This window comes from Prunus avium, chromosome 8, assembly GCF_965620075.1.
Source record: "Prunus avium chromosome 8, drPruAviu1.hap1.1, whole genome shotgun sequence".
Lineage (NCBI taxonomy): Eukaryota > Viridiplantae > Streptophyta > Magnoliopsida > Rosales > Rosaceae > Prunus > Prunus avium.
Window position 1 is genome coordinate 4,316,442 of NC_142291.1, and position 14,799 is coordinate 4,331,240.

At 37.0% G+C, this 14,799-nt stretch overlaps 4 protein-coding genes across 4 annotated transcripts; all 4 read left to right on the plus strand.

Annotated features, from left to right (window-relative positions):
- The first annotated feature begins 443 nt into the window (after positions 1–443).
- Positions 444–3,426, plus strand: LOC110770790 (protein ACCELERATED CELL DEATH 6-like). The gene is made up of 3 exons (XM_021975010.2): positions 444–701; positions 836–1,811; positions 1,893–3,426. The coding sequence occupies exons 2-3, from the start codon at positions 1,100–1,102 to the stop codon at positions 2,432–2,434; spliced, it is 1,254 nt and encodes a 417-aa protein (XP_021830702.1). The 5' UTR covers positions 444–701; positions 836–1,099; the 3' UTR covers positions 2,435–3,426.
- Positions 3,427–4,545: 1,119 nt separating this feature from the next.
- On the plus strand, positions 4,546–8,152 carry LOC110770794 (NAC domain-containing protein 82-like). The gene is made up of 5 exons (XM_021975012.2): positions 4,546–4,689; positions 5,286–5,717; positions 5,820–6,097; positions 6,329–6,991; positions 7,737–8,152. Exons 2-5 carry the CDS (start codon positions 5,561–5,563, stop codon positions 7,935–7,937), a joined length of 1,299 nt encoding a protein of 432 aa, XP_021830704.1. The 5' UTR covers positions 4,546–4,689; positions 5,286–5,560; the 3' UTR covers positions 7,938–8,152.
- Positions 8,153–9,256: 1,104 nt separating this feature from the next.
- Positions 9,257–10,444, plus strand: LOC110770796 (germin-like protein subfamily 1 member 11). Its single transcript, XM_021975014.2, has 2 exons — positions 9,257–9,418; positions 9,729–10,444. The coding sequence occupies exons 1-2, from the start codon at positions 9,292–9,294 to the stop codon at positions 10,286–10,288; spliced, it is 687 nt and encodes a 228-aa protein (XP_021830706.2). The 5' UTR covers positions 9,257–9,291; the 3' UTR covers positions 10,289–10,444.
- A 2,417-nt stretch (positions 10,445–12,861) lies between these two features.
- On the plus strand, positions 12,862–14,064 carry LOC110770795 (germin-like protein subfamily 1 member 11). The gene is made up of 2 exons (XM_021975013.2): positions 12,862–13,057; positions 13,329–14,064. The coding sequence occupies exons 1-2, from the start codon at positions 12,931–12,933 to the stop codon at positions 13,904–13,906; spliced, it is 705 nt and encodes a 234-aa protein (XP_021830705.2). The 5' UTR covers positions 12,862–12,930; the 3' UTR covers positions 13,907–14,064.
- The last annotated feature ends 735 nt before the right edge of the window (positions 14,065–14,799 follow it).

Genomic DNA, 14,799 nt, shown 5'->3' on the forward strand with positions numbered 1-14,799 from the left:
TGTTGTCGTTGGGTAGCAAATTTGGTAAGGTTGGAATGAGATTTTAGACTTGAACAGAAAACTAAAAAGGAGAAACAAGTAATTGAGAAAACACTGTAGATTTTATTGAAGTAGGATTACAACTCCATGGCCGATATAGCTCACCTCAAATGGTTGATATAAAACATACACCACATATTGAATGACAGATCCATTTGAGGGCGAGTGACGACTATTGGCCCTACTCACTTACAAAAAGGGCTAATTGATTTTAACCTTATTTGCGTGGTTGGTAAAAATCGTATCAATAAGTTAACAGTAGCTTTTGATCTACTTTGATTAGCATACCTCTTGTGTTTAAGAGATATAATAGCAACTGGTGATTAAGTTTCTATGTTAGATAGTAGTTGGTGGTTAGCATTTACTCCCATATTCTAGGATGTTATTGTTCTGTTATAAAAAGCCCTGTATCTGCAGCAGTTTATGGCAAGAAGCAACAAAAAATTCAGACGACCTTACCAGAGCTCTTTAGAATATAATATATCAGCCCTGTCTCTACTGTCTTCTTTTTTGTTTGTATAGTTTCTATTTCTCTCAGGGTCTCTACTGTCTTCCCTAGCTAGCTAGTTCCTACTCTGTTCTACTGCATTCACCCAACTTTGACTTGAAGCAAGCTACAATATCTATCGTTTTATCTCAGGCTCCTCTACCTCCAGTATTTGGTAAGTATGCATATAATTATACTTAATTATCTGTTAGCTCTTGAGTGCTCATAGTCATGCTCATAGTTAATTTACTATAATTAAAAAGACACTCATACTCATAGTCATGGATTGATCTCCGCGACATTGTGTAGATCGGAGCAGCGTTCAAGTCCATATATGGCGGAAAAAGTGCCACGCGTGCCCACCAATGAGGACACAGTTGCGAGCATGAGCAAAGCGGCTGACCACCCCAAAGCCCTCGTAAGACCGCTGCGTTCTGCTTTGACGGATTTAGAATTTCCAACCACGGATGGCGATGAAGATTCATATATGGCGGACGAATTAGCGTCTGACCACCGCGAAATAAGGGATCTAAAATTCCCCCTGAGGCAAATATAGACTTTGGTCACCATAAAATGAGGGAGGCACTGAATCTGAATGTAACAGAACCATTCGATCAAAGACTGGTTGAGCAAATAGGTGGCGATGAAGGTTCAAGTAGCTTGCGCTTGTTCCTTCAGTTGTACGGCTACGCAACTCAGGGAAAGATAGATAGCTTTAAGGACACCATTGAAAGGAAGCTTGAGGCCGATAAAGCACATGATCCCAATGCTAGAGTTTGGCTTCTGTCTGGCCTAAGCCCCCATAAGAACACACTCCTTCACATAGCTGCGAGCTTCGGCCATGCGAAACTAGCAGCCGAGATCCTAGACCTTCACAAGCCCCTTTTGTTTGAGAAAAACTTTGACGGAGACACTGCCCTCCATATTGCGGCCAAAACCGGGGAATTAGATACCACAAACACTCTTCTCCGTGAAGCCCGAGGCGTTGATAATAATGATCATGATGTATCCAGGTTGCTGAAATCGGTGAATGTTGAGATGAACACTCCCTTGCACGAGGCCCTGATTCATGGTCACCAAGAAGTAGCAAAGTGTTTGATCGAGGCCAATTCTGCCTTCCCTTTTGATTATAATAACGAACAAAAGTCCTCTTTGTATCTGGCCGCTGAGGAAGGGTATGTTGAGATCGTGAAGCTACTAAACAAAAGAGTTGAGCCAAAGACAGAAGTTCGTGTCCCTGGCAAGTCCCCGTTGCATGGTGCAATTCTAGGCCGCCGGAACAAAGGTACCGGTATTTTTTCAACTTCAAAGAAAAACGTTCATTATAATGATATATATTGTTCTAACTTATACTTGATTTCATTAGAACTCTTAGAGATAATATCAAGTATGGAGGAAACGTTTAAGAGCCCAAAAGATGAGGAAGGGAGGACTCCACTACATTGTGCAGCATCAATTGGTTATCTGGAAGGGGTTCGTTTCTTATTAGAAAGACACCTCTCCGATTCTCAACAGGTGGATCATGGTGGCAACTTTCCAATCCATTCAGCATCAAGCAAAGGTCATGTCAATATTGTTAAAGAGCTGCTTCGACATTGTCCCGATTCAAAGGAATTGAAGAACTGTAATGGCGAAAATATACTCCATGTTGCAGCAAGATGCGGCAAAGACAATCTTGTCAAATATTTTCTCAAAAAGGGTGAGTTTCAAATGTTGATAAACCAAAAAGACATGAAAGGAAATACTCCTATACATTTGGCGGCGATGCACCACCATCCCAAGGTTGTCTACAGATTGGCTTGGGATACAAGGACAAACATAAAGCTCTTGAATGGTGGCGACATGACAGCTCTTGACATTACAGAAAGCACATCGGAAACTATTGCATCATATCGTGGGGTAAGTTAGCACTATATCTACTTTTATGACATTACTGATGATGATGATTTTGGCTATCATTTCTAAGGGCAGTATCCTTGTTCTATTTAGTGTGTTGGGAACAAGTGCGCATGAATTCCAGTTTGGTATATTCTCAAAGAAATTGAACAGACAACTAAAAGGAGTAAAAACTTGTCCTTGTATGTGGATTAGGTTAAAACTAAAAGAAATTGAACAGACAACTAAAAGAAATTGAACAGACAAAATGGTAAAAACTTGGACAATTTGATGCTGAAAAAACTGATGTATCTAAAAGGGTGTCAGATAAGAAAAATACTTGTAAGTGAATTAGTAGCTGCATAACCAAGAGAGGCACATGTCCAGCCTCTAAGGGCGGATGCACAGAGGGCCAAATATGGTCAAGCGACCCCGTGAACTCCATAAATTTTCTCTACAAGCTCTGTCGGTGACCCCTTGAAAGTGGCCACCAACTGCTCGACGAAATCCCTCAAAGATAGAGGCAATTAAAACGTTATGAGAGTTGGATTTACCTCGGGGGTTTTGACTTGGATATAACATGCACGGGTGTATTTTGGCTTAGTATATATAAAAAAGCTAGTTAATATAATGCTGATCAATGTTCAAAAGCTAGTTCACATTAAAATTTGGAGGAGGGGATGAGATGAGAGGGGAAGGTATGAGAGACTGAGGTTTGAGAGTTAGCGGTGACCACTAATAATGGAAATTATGGAATAAGGAATTGATGAAACACATAAAATAAAATGATTTTGGCTCCTCGGGCACACCCTCAACAGGAGAAATTAGTTGACGAGACAGACAGTAACATCACATGGACAGTATAAATACTCACAAATATGAATAAAAGTAGTATCTTCTAATTTTTCTTGGTATTTTTCTTTTACAAAATATTTGAAATTTTTTACACATTGATCTCTTCGGAGGCAAAATCCCTGATCCATCACTGTTCATCTATCTATTCATCTAAATAGTTACAGAGAGAAAAAAAAAAAGGTAATGATTTCCCCACTCCAATTTTATCCACTTACACTCCTTTTTTTAGTTATAAAATGGAATGTAAGTGAATAAAATTGGAGTGGGGAAATCATCCCTGATCCATCACTGTTCATCTATCTATTCATCTAAATAGTTAAAGAGAGAAAAAAAAAAAAAGATAAATAGTTCCAATTTGTTGATCGGATAATGAATAATAAAATTAACTATATTAAGAGAGAATTGTAACCTATATATAATGGTCTATTATTGCCCTAAATTATTGTAGTGACATTACACTTTTTTCTATTATAAAAATTTCAAAGGAAAACCGTCTAAGTAGCAAACACTTCCCATTGACCCAAAAAAAAAAAAAAGAGTAGCAAACACTTCCAATGTTAAGTTAGATACTTCTGGTCAATGTTACACTTTTTTTTTTTTGTCAGGGTCAATGTTACAATAATATCATCTTTACCTAACAGTATCACGCATACACCAAAACATTATTGCACCTTTAGGTCATACCAGGTCAGCAAAAGAAAATCTATGATGTCATGATATGGGGTAAGGTCACCTAACCCAAAATTTATTTGAACTACCATTGATTTCTTAAAACAAACTGAACTCCAAAACCTCATAAAAAAGTCCAAAACACTCAATAGGGCATCAAAGTAATTTAATAATCAAAATTAAATTCAATAGGGCCAGCTTTCATTTTTTGGGTTTGTTTATAGAAATTAAATGGTGTTGAGTTTGTTTTTAATTTTAGTGCTAAGAATGGATATATAACTAAATATCTCAAAAAATAAATAAAACAATTCAGCCCAGCCAATATATAAACCACAAAACGGAGATTCAACAATTCTCACTCTACAAATCACTTCCACCCAAAGCCAAACATCCAAAAACCAATTAAAATAACAAACAACAACCAATTAACTTCTAATTTTCTAAACTGAAAGAGTAAGGGTTTATGGCCAGGCCCTGCCCGGCCTGGCCCATATTTAGGCTGGCCCAAACAAATAAAGAAACTCCTTTTTAAATTTATTTGGGGTTGAAAAAAAGCAAATATGGGCCATAAAATGAATAAAGACATTTCTTTGGGTCCAAAACTAAATAAACAACTATTCTGACAATAAAGTAATAATAAATATTTAACCGCGTTATAAATTGACCAAGTAGCGTAACGAAAACAAAACACTCCGCACTCTACTGCAGTGTTCTCAGTTCGCTCGTCGTCTGTTCCTGCCTTTCAATCTCGTTCTCCATTTTAGGTATTTCTCACTCTTTCGATTCAACTTTTCAATTTCTCTGGTTCTTGTTTCTAGGGTTTGATTCATTTTCTTTATTTATCTCTCTCTCTCTCTTCTTTCGTTCACGTCTTTGTTTTTGGTCAATGTAGTTCTTTTTCGTCAATTCAAATATTGTTATCTCTTACGGGTTCGTGGGTAGGTGATGGAATTTGAATATTGAATATAATTTAAGGAGATTATTCGCATACGTTGATTCTGTGTTTCAATTTGGGTTCTTTCTTTTTGCGATCTAGGGTTTGTGTGTTTTTATGTGGGTTTTGAATTTTATTGCTTTCTGGGTTATATGATTATTGGCTTGATTTGTTTCGAGAAATCTGCTCATTTTACGAGTTTATCGTTCTTTCTTTTTGCTTGCTAGGGTTTGTGGGTTTTTATTAGGGTTTTCAATTTTATTGCTTTCTGGTTTAGATGATCATTCGTATGATTTTGTCTTGAATTTTTTTTATTATATATAAAAGAGTTTACTGCTTCCTGTGTTTCATTGCTTAGTTCGTAGTTATTTTGCGTTTGGTTTTCTGTTGCCTAACGAAGTTTATGTGTAATAATGTTGGAAACAGGGCCTTCATTTTGCACCCGATGTCTTTTGATCACAACAAGGAACATTCATCAATTATTAGAGCATTTTGTTTTATGAACCGAGGCAGACTCTGGTTGAGGAGGATATTGTTTCGGGACTGGACTTGACTCTCCTTTTCTTTGGAGGAGGGGGTCTTGATTCCTTCACTTCTAGTGAGGAATTTCTAGTTTGAGATTTAAGGGATCTAAGAAGTGAAGGAATTTCTAGTTTTTTCTAGTTTGAGATTTAAGGGTTCGTATTAATAAGGGGACTCTCATGGGGAAATCATCCTTGGCTCCTGGGTTTCGGTTCAAGCCAACTGATGTTGAGCTTGTGCAATACTACTTGAAGAGAAAGTTACTGGGGAAAAGGCTCGGTTTTAAAGTCATTGCAGAGGTTGACATTTACAAGTATGATCCTTGGGATCTTCCAGGTATAGGTCACTTCACTTTCTCGCCTTTGAATTCCTTATCTATCATCTAGTGCATTCTTTGTATTATTTAGTTTCTTACTGTGTTTTGTTTTTCCTTTCCAGACAAATCTTGCTGGGATTGTGGAGATCTGAAATGGTATTTCTTTTGTCCGAGAGAAAAGAAATATCGTAATGGGAATAGAATTCAACGTGCCACTGAAGGTGGTTACTGGAAGACCACGGGAAAGGATAGATCGGTTCTTTACAGTGGTGAAGTTGTTGGGTGGATAAAAACTTTAATTTTTCACACTGGTCGAGCCCCACGTGGAGATCGAACAAATTGGGTTATGCATGAGTATAGGCTTGAAGATCAGGGCCTGGCTGATAGGGGTGTGCCTCTGGTAATTGCTACTCTTCCTCCTTTAATTATTTTTATTTCTTCCTTTTTATTCAATGGAATTTTTGTGCGATGTAAAAAAATTAAATTTCTTCTGCTGCAACTGATTATAATTTTTTCATGCATCCAAATTGGATTGATCATGTTGCTATTTCCATTCCCTTATTCTTTGTTATATTGCTGCTGATGGTTGGTCAGTTGATATTGATCTTAGTTGGCTCTTTCGATGTTGCAGGACTCATATGTGCTCTGCATGATTTTCCAAAAAGAAGGGCTAGGGCCAAGAATTGGTGCACAATATGGTGCACCCTTTAAAGAGGAAGACTGGAGTGATGATGAGGTTGAAATTAGTTCAGAAGCAGTCCAAGTTGCAATCACGCCTGAGCCAGATCTTGGGTTGCCTTGCAATTATATCAGCCCAACCGCTACTAATGCACATTCTGTTGGGGATATTGGCATAGGTCCATCTGGATCAGGCATTTGTGATATTTTACCACCTTTTTGTGAGGTTTCCCAGCCGGTTTCCAGTAATTACGTTACACTGGAGATGCCTCATGCTTCTGTTGGTGATGATATAATTTCAATGTTCGATTGCTTTACAGAAGAAAGTGCTCTCTATATAGATGAACCTAAAAAAATTGAGGCGGAAGGTCGTTTAGAAACAGTCCAAAATGCAAACATGCCTAGTACACATTCCCCTGAAGTTATAGGCGTAGGTCCTTCATTCGAATCATGCGGATTTGATGTCTTACCACCTTGCAATGTTATCGAATCGGTTTCCTGTAATTTTGTTACAATGGAGAACCCTCCTGCTTCTAATGGTGATGAGACCCTGCCAATTATGGATTGCTTTGCAGAAGAAAGCACGTTTCTTGTGAATAATAATGGCAAAAATGAGGTGTGTAATGCGCTCTTCCCTTTTCTTTACATGTAGTATTGGCATGTAACATTCTTGATTTTAGTGGCAAGTGGAAATGCAAATTAGGATTTAATATTTGGATTCAATTTTTTTTTTTCTGAGTACTGTTATCATTTACTGCATGTACTGATGTGTTTGCATTTTCATCTTGGCTTTTTCCAGTCATAAGTATGCCGATTTTTTATTTGTTTATGTGAATCTTGCAATGCCTTTGGTGTTTATTTGACTGAGAAGTCTTTTCTTTCCTATTTGTGTTATCATTTTAAAACACTCTCTGTGCGTGTGTTGTAGCTTGCCAATACATATTTGCAAATGCTGTAACTAATTAGTGTCCTTTATGCTATCTGATGCTTCTTTCAGATATGTTTGGTTCTTGCCACTGTTTCCTTTCCCATAGCTGGAGAGTAAAGAAAAACCCTGCTTTATTTTGCTAGGAGTAATTGTATTCTATTATCCTCTGCTGATGAGGAGTTTCTTTCTCTTCCTCCTTTCTTGATCATGCTCTCTTGTTTTTCCAATGAGCAATGATATGTTACTGCTTATAGTAATATCTGACTGACTGTTCTTAACTACAGAATGTCATTGCTTGAAGCATGAGTTTTAAACTAGATGGTGTAATTTCCATACTGTTATTACGTTTTAATTTTTCTTACATGCATCTGTATCTGTTAATACAAGTATATGGCTTCCCAAAGTGTATTAATATGTGCATATTATCCTGCAGGAACTTAATAATCTCGAACATTTTGGCAATGCAACACCTCATTTTAATACAAGCAACATATATGAAGATCTAGGAGACTTGGAAAACTTGGGTAGAGTTGGTGAAGTTGGATATAATTTCTGCAGTGAGCCTGATTCTAGGAGCCATTTTCTGGAGCTATATGATCTCGACCAACCTCAACATCCTAATCTCTTCCTTTAGTTATGTAATTTTTATGTCAAGTTTACTTTGCATTGATGGTTACCGATTCCGGATTTTATTTTGTTTTCAACTATATTATCCAATCATGTATCCCTTTATGTTTCTTAGCTTGTATTACCTTTGCTGCCTTTGGGCTGTTTAATGAATTATTCACTATTGACCAAAGGAAAATTTATCGCTAGAAGTGTAAATCTAAGCTTGAGCATTTCCAGAAACACTACTCTCTTTTTTGGTTGCTAATTCTTAGTTAAAATGGGTACAAAGTTATTTTGAATGAAATACAAAGAGGGAAGGATTTTGGCGGAAATACAAAGAGGGAAGGATTCAGACCACGTTTTCTTTTACTTGTTTTCATCGTCCCTCGTATTCTCCATCTCTGTTTCACATTTTCTTTTCCCTTCTTATCTCTCTCTACTTTCTCTCTTTGAAAATTCTAGTTTTATTATCTACAACCATAGCAACTAGGGTTATTGAAAAAAAAAAGTTAACAAGACTTGCTGATTTCCCCAAAAATTGAACGACCGATTTGTCTCGACCGCGGAAAAGGTTCCCAACCAATTCAAGAAATATTACTTGCAAAGGGCACATCATTTGAAGTTAAAGCACCATCAGTCCAGTCGGATTGAATAGAGGTTTGCCTTCCAACTATCTGAATAACAACTGTGTTTTAGGACCAAAATAAGAGCAAACACAAAAGAAAAAAAGAAAAAAGAAAAAGAAAAAAAGAAAAAGAAACACCAGCAGCTAACCCCAAATGGGAGAACAGAGAGCAAGACCAGTTTCAAACCAGCTAGAAGGTGAAAAATGAAAAAGAAGAAAAAGTCGTGCACTCAAATTTCTAGGGTGCAGGTGGAAATGACAGAAGCAATTTGGGGAAGGACTGTAAAATTTTATATTGAGGCAAATTGTTAATGGGAGAATGAGTTTCATAATTCATTCTTTTTGGCAGAAGGAATCCATTCCATATATAGCATAAGCATTGAACATTTCCATTGTCACCATCAATGTTAAATACCACCTAAAGTAGAAGAAAAAAAAGAAGAAGCAATTAATTTGAAGTAAAAAAATTCAAACCTTAAAATATATGGATCTGGAAGGAAGAAAATTAATATTAAATTTTGGTCAATATATACCTTCGTTATACTTAGTGAGATTTAATCAAACAACGAGTCTTGACTTGGTTCTAAATACTATATATTCAAATCCTTACCTGCTTCGACATGGAAAATCATATCCAAGAGTACAAGACCAGTTCATTCTCTCTAGTCTATAAATAGGCTTCTAACCCATGAAGGATTTTCATCCCACACACTCAAACCAAATCTTTATTACCTAGCTAATTAAGCCAACTGCAATGAAAGGTGTTTATTTCCTCATAAGCACTCTTGCCATATTGGCATCTGCAACCTTCCTTGTCTCTGCCTCTGACCCCGGTCCTCTTCAGGACTTCTGTGTAGCACTGAATGACACCAAATCTGCTGGTATGCATTAATATATACTTGTGTTAATTATTTATATTCTGTCCCGCAATTATTTCCACATGAATTATTTTCATTAGACATTAGGTTTATGAATATTGTTTTTCTGTTAACTCTAGCTTCTTCTCATGCATGAAAAATCTGTTAGTACGTAATTTTACATATGAATAATGCTATTTGTACTATATTCATTGGCCATCTTAGTGATCATCTCTCTAATATATATATCAAGTGGTTTCCACTTACGCACGTGGATTTTACCTCCGAATAGCACTAACACTAAAGTTTAATGTAACTCTTTTTTTGGGTGTAGAAGCAGTGTTTGTGAATGGGAAGTTCTGCAAGGACCCAAAGCTTGCCAATGCAAATGATTTCTTCTTTTCTGGCCTCCAAAATCCAAGAAACACACAAAACCCGCTTGGTTCAAATGTGACAGCCGTGAATGTGGACAACCTACTAGGATTGAACACTCTCGGCATATCCTTAGCTCGTATAGACTTTGCACCAAATGGCCTAAATCCTCCTCACACTCACCCTCGTGCCACCGAAATCCTTATGGTCTTGGAAGGAACACTCTATGTTGGTTTCGTCACATCCAACGGTGATGGCAATCGCCTATTCACTAAAGTGTTGAACAAGGGAGATGTGTTCGTGTTCCCAATTGGCCTCATTCACTTCCAACTCAATGTGGGAAAAGTCAACGCTGTAGCCTTCGCTGGGCTTAGCAGCCAGAACCCAGGAGTGATCACCATAGCCAAAGCAGTGTTTGGCTCCCAGCCTCCCATCAACCCTGATGTTCTAGCCAAGGCCTTCCAAGTGGACGATAATGTGGTTGACAATCTTCAGAAACAGTTCTGGTACGACAACAATTAGTAAAATACAACAATAATTATATGCGAAAAGCATAAAAGGCCAAGGAAAGAACAACCAATCGATGTGCTTGGTTGGATGTATTAAGTTGGCCAATATGTTTTTAACTACGTACCTACAATAAATTACTATGATGTAATATTAATTGAATAAGATTGTTGGTTTTGAAATAATATAATTTCATACTGTAGTTTTGAAATAACATTATGCATTAATTTAACAAAGAAATTATGACAGCTTAATAATACTAAAATGGAGGAGCCTTGCCATTTTAACATTGATAAGTTTGGCCCATGCTCTAGGGCAAATCACGTAGAAATTTCTCTCTCTCGAGGACAGCTGTTTGCGTGCAATTAGTGCGGACATTAAATTCAACCGTTGGATTGATTTTAAAAGGTTACATGTAGAATCTAGTAAAAGAAAACACAAATTCACCTGACTGAGACCCATTGACCCACACAATCATCTTCTCTTTCCTCTTTCTCTGCCTTCTTCTATTTTCCTCTCCTTCTCCTATAATGTCTCTCTCTCTCTGGGCATTCAAACTGAAAAATCGAGCTGAATTGAGCAGAAAAAAAATCAGAATAACCAAAAACCAGACCGAGTTGACCAAAAATCAAACTAGACTGGTTTGGTCCGATTCCAATTCCAGTATCTTGTAGTGAAGAAAGGGACGGGGCCGAACCGGACAGATTGTGGTGGATTTCAGACCACGTTCTTTTTCTTTTTTTCATCTTCTCTTTATCTCCATATTTGTTTCACATTTTCTTCTCCCTTATCATCTTTCTCCCTACTTTCTCACGTTGAAAATTCTATAATCTACAACCATAGCAACTAGGGTTATTAAAAAATATATATTCGACCTACTGATTTCCATAAAAATTAAATGACACATTTGTCTGTTTGAAATATTACTGGAGGGACTGTTTAAAAGCTACTCAGTCATGTTAGTAAACATAATTTGAAGTTAAGCAGAATCATATTGAATTCAGGTGTCCCTGCCAATTATCTGAATAACATCTGTGCTTTAAGACCAAAAAGAAAACACAATGTGAAAAAAATATAGAAAACACCACCAGGTAACCCCAAACGGGAAAATAATCAGGAGCAGCGGCTACTTTGAGCAAGACCAGTTTTCTTTTGGGAGATTCACTATTATATCCAATATAGGAGCCTAAATTATATAAAAAAAAATCCTATATGAAATGGTCTTTAGAAACACACCCAAAGTCCATTTATAACATAACAAAAAGGCTTCTAACTTATTTTAAATTACAAAATTGCCATTGATTTCTTAAAACAAACCCAGCCTCAAAACCTCAAAACAAAACCCAAAACACTCAATAGGGCATCAAAGTAATTTAATAATCAAAATTAAATTCAATAAGGCCAACTATCATTTTTTGGGGTTGTTTATAGAAATTAAATGGTGTATGGTTTATTTATAGTTTTAGTGCTAAGAATGGGTACGTATATAACTAAATATCTCTTTTCTTTTTTATGAACTGGGGGTGGTAAAACCCCTAGAAACACAGAGCAACTACTCACACTACAGACCAACCGAGTCCTAGTGACTCCTAGCAAATCATCAACAGGGCTAGAGGCAAACCAACTCGGAGCCATATCAAGAAAACAAACACCTAGGTCCAGATTGTAGCTCCACTGAGCAATACAATCAGCAACCACATTTCTTTCTCTATAAACATGCTGAAGAGCACAGGTATCAAACTTTCTCATAAGCTCCCAACAGCTTGAAACAAGAGACATCATAGGATGTGAACCAAGAGCAGTAGAATTCTGCATCAACTTAATAGCCACTGCAGAATCCATTTCAACCAACAGATTACGAATACCTCTATCCTGAGCAAGCTTTAAACCAAAAACCAGAATCCATTTTAGCAAGACCACTTTCAAACCAGCTAGAAGGTGAAAAAATGAAAAAGAAGAAAAAGTCATGCACTCAACGTTAATTGGTGGACTGACTGTAAAATTTTATATTGAGGCAAATTGTCACCATCAATGTTAATTAGGAAATGAAAATCGTTCTCTTTGTAGAATGAATCCATATATAGCATAAACATTGAACATTTCCATTGGTTAAATACCACCTAATCTAAAAATATATATAATTATCTCCTAACCTAGTGTTTCTTTTTGGTACAACTCTGAATACCTGGTCTTTCATCATCATAATTATATGAATATATTCTTCCTCACCTGACCTTGTCTTATAATTAAACAACCCTAATAACCCTTTACAAAAGGTAACTTATTTTATTGAAACACCAAACAGTAGAGCTGAGTCAAAGTTCTTCAAAATTCTATCACAACTGAATTTTCTTTTTCTAGTGCTAACATATATATAGGAAATTGATTGTTCAATAGTTAAACTTAAAGGTGAGATTTTGTCAAATACCAAGTCTTGACTTGCCTCTAAATACTACAATATTCAAATCTTTACCTGCTTCGACAAGGAAAATCATATCCAAGAGTACAAGACCAGTTCATTCTCTCCAGTCTATAAATAGGCTTCTAACCCATGAAGGATTTTCATCCCACACCCTCAAACCAAAACTCTCTACACACAAAGAAAAAACAGTAAAAGAAAGTTTTGAGGCAACCTAGCTCTAAATAAGCTAACTGCAATGAAAGGTGTTCATTTCCTCATAAGCACTCTTGCCATATTGGCATCTGCAACCTTCCTCGTCTCAGCCTCTGATCCCAGTTCTCTTCAGGACTTCTGTGTAGCACTTAATGACACCAAATCTGCTGGTATGCTTTAATTATATTCATTATATTCTGCCCTGCAATTATTTCCACATGGATTATTTTCTTCCTAAGGTATTAGGAATATTATGAAGATTGTTTTTGTATTAACTATATGCATTTGCGTGGCTTCTCATGCATGAACAATCTATTAGTACATAATTTTACATATATATATGTATTGTCCCTTACACATGTATGTGCTATTTGTACTATATATACTGACCATCTCACTGATCATCTCTCTAATATATCATGTGGGTTCCGTTTCGCTTAGGTGGATATTTCGGTGCAGGCGCAGTGTTTGTGAATGGGAAGTTTTGCAAGGACCCAAAGCTTGCCAATGCAAATGATTTCTTCTTTTCTGGGCTCCAAAATCCAAGAAACACACAAAATCCACTTGGTTCAAATGTGACAGCCGTGAATGTGGACAACCTACTAGGATTGAACACTCTCGGCATATCCTTGGCTCGCATAGACTTTGCACCAAATGGCCTAAACCCTCCTCACACTCACCCTCGTGCCACCGAAATCCTTGCGGTCTTGGAAGGAACACTCTATGTTGGTTTCGTCACATCCAACGGTGATGGCAATCGCCTATTCACCAAAGTGTTGAACAAGGGAGATGTGTTTGTGTTCCCAATTGGCCTCATTCACTTCCAACTCAATGTGGGAAAAGTCAACGCTGTAGCCTTCGCTGGGCTTAGCAGCCAGAACCCAGGAGTGATCACCATAGCCAAAGCAGTGTTTGGCTCCCAGCCTCCCATCAACCCTGATGTTCTAGCCAAGGCCTTCCAAGTGGACGAGAATGTGGTTGACTATCTTCAGAAACAGTTTTGGTACGACAACAATTAGTAAAATACAACAATAATTATATGCGAAAAGCATAAAAGGCCAAGGAAAGAACAATAAATCGATGTGCTTGGTTGGATGTATAAGTTGGCCAATATGATTTTCACTACGTACCTACAACAAATTACTATGATGTAATATTGATTGAATAAGACTGTTGGTTTTGCATTACTTACCCTCTGGGTTTTGAAATAATATAATTTCATGCATTAATTCAACAAAGATACCATTATTATAACTTAATAATACTAAAATGGAGGAGCCTTGCCTTTTTAACGTTGATAAGTCTGGCCCACGCTCTTGGGAAAATCAGGTAGAGGGCAGAGTTTCAACAACTCTTCAGCCAAAGATCATGGTCCTCTTGAAGTTGACTAGAAATATTAAAAGGAAACATTTTGTAGCTAGTTAAGTTCTTCATTAGTTCTTGGTCAGAAGATTTTAAAACTTGGGTTTGGGTTCTAATCCATAATCCTACATGCTCTGCTATTTTTCACTCAAACCGTTCATTTGCTGTAGAAAGAAAAACAAGTTATTGCCTCATTGGCCTTAAGCATGGGCACACATTAACTTGTGGGTTAAAATCATATTCTTTTAGGTTGTTCTTTGTGTTTTCATTTCATATAAAAGTTTGTACTATAAAGAAGAAGAGAACCATGATTATCAATGACAACAAATGCTGCAAGCTGGATATACAGAATATACCTCAATGGAGCAAAAATTGGTCGAACTTTTTCAAATATTTCATCGACTGTTCTGTGGGAGCGATTTCTTCCCACGAGAAAATTCGATTGAAAGATTCCCTTTTCTTCTTCGCCGTCTCTTTCTCCTTGCAAAATAGATCGAAATAAGAGGACCACACCCGGGGGGTGTTGGCCAAAGGCTCTCCGATGCCTAAA

Coding starts and splice junctions, on each gene's coding strand:
- LOC110770790 (XM_021975010.2), top strand. CDS start 1,100: ATGAGGGAGGCACTGAATCTGAATGTAACAGAACCATTCGATCAAAGA. Junction 1,812..1,892: donor TCTAGGCCGCCGGAACAAAG/GTACCGGTATTT, acceptor TGATTTCATTAG/AACTCTTAGAGATAATATCA.
- LOC110770794 (XM_021975012.2), top strand. CDS start 5,561: ATGGGGAAATCATCCTTGGCTCCTGGGTTTCGGTTCAAGCCAACTGAT. Junction 5,718..5,819: donor TGATCCTTGGGATCTTCCAG/GTATAGGTCACT, acceptor TTTCCTTTCCAG/ACAAATCTTGCTGGGATTGT. Junction 6,992..7,736: donor ATAATAATGGCAAAAATGAG/GTGTGTAATGCG, acceptor ATTATCCTGCAG/GAACTTAATAATCTCGAACA.
- LOC110770796 (XM_021975014.2), top strand. CDS start 9,292: ATGAAAGGTGTTTATTTCCTCATAAGCACTCTTGCCATATTGGCATCT. Junction 9,419..9,728: donor GAATGACACCAAATCTGCTG/GTATGCATTAAT, acceptor TTTTGGGTGTAG/AAGCAGTGTTTGTGAATGGG.
- LOC110770795 (XM_021975013.2), top strand. CDS start 12,931: ATGAAAGGTGTTCATTTCCTCATAAGCACTCTTGCCATATTGGCATCT. Junction 13,058..13,328: donor TAATGACACCAAATCTGCTG/GTATGCTTTAAT, acceptor CGTTTCGCTTAG/GTGGATATTTCGGTGCAGGC.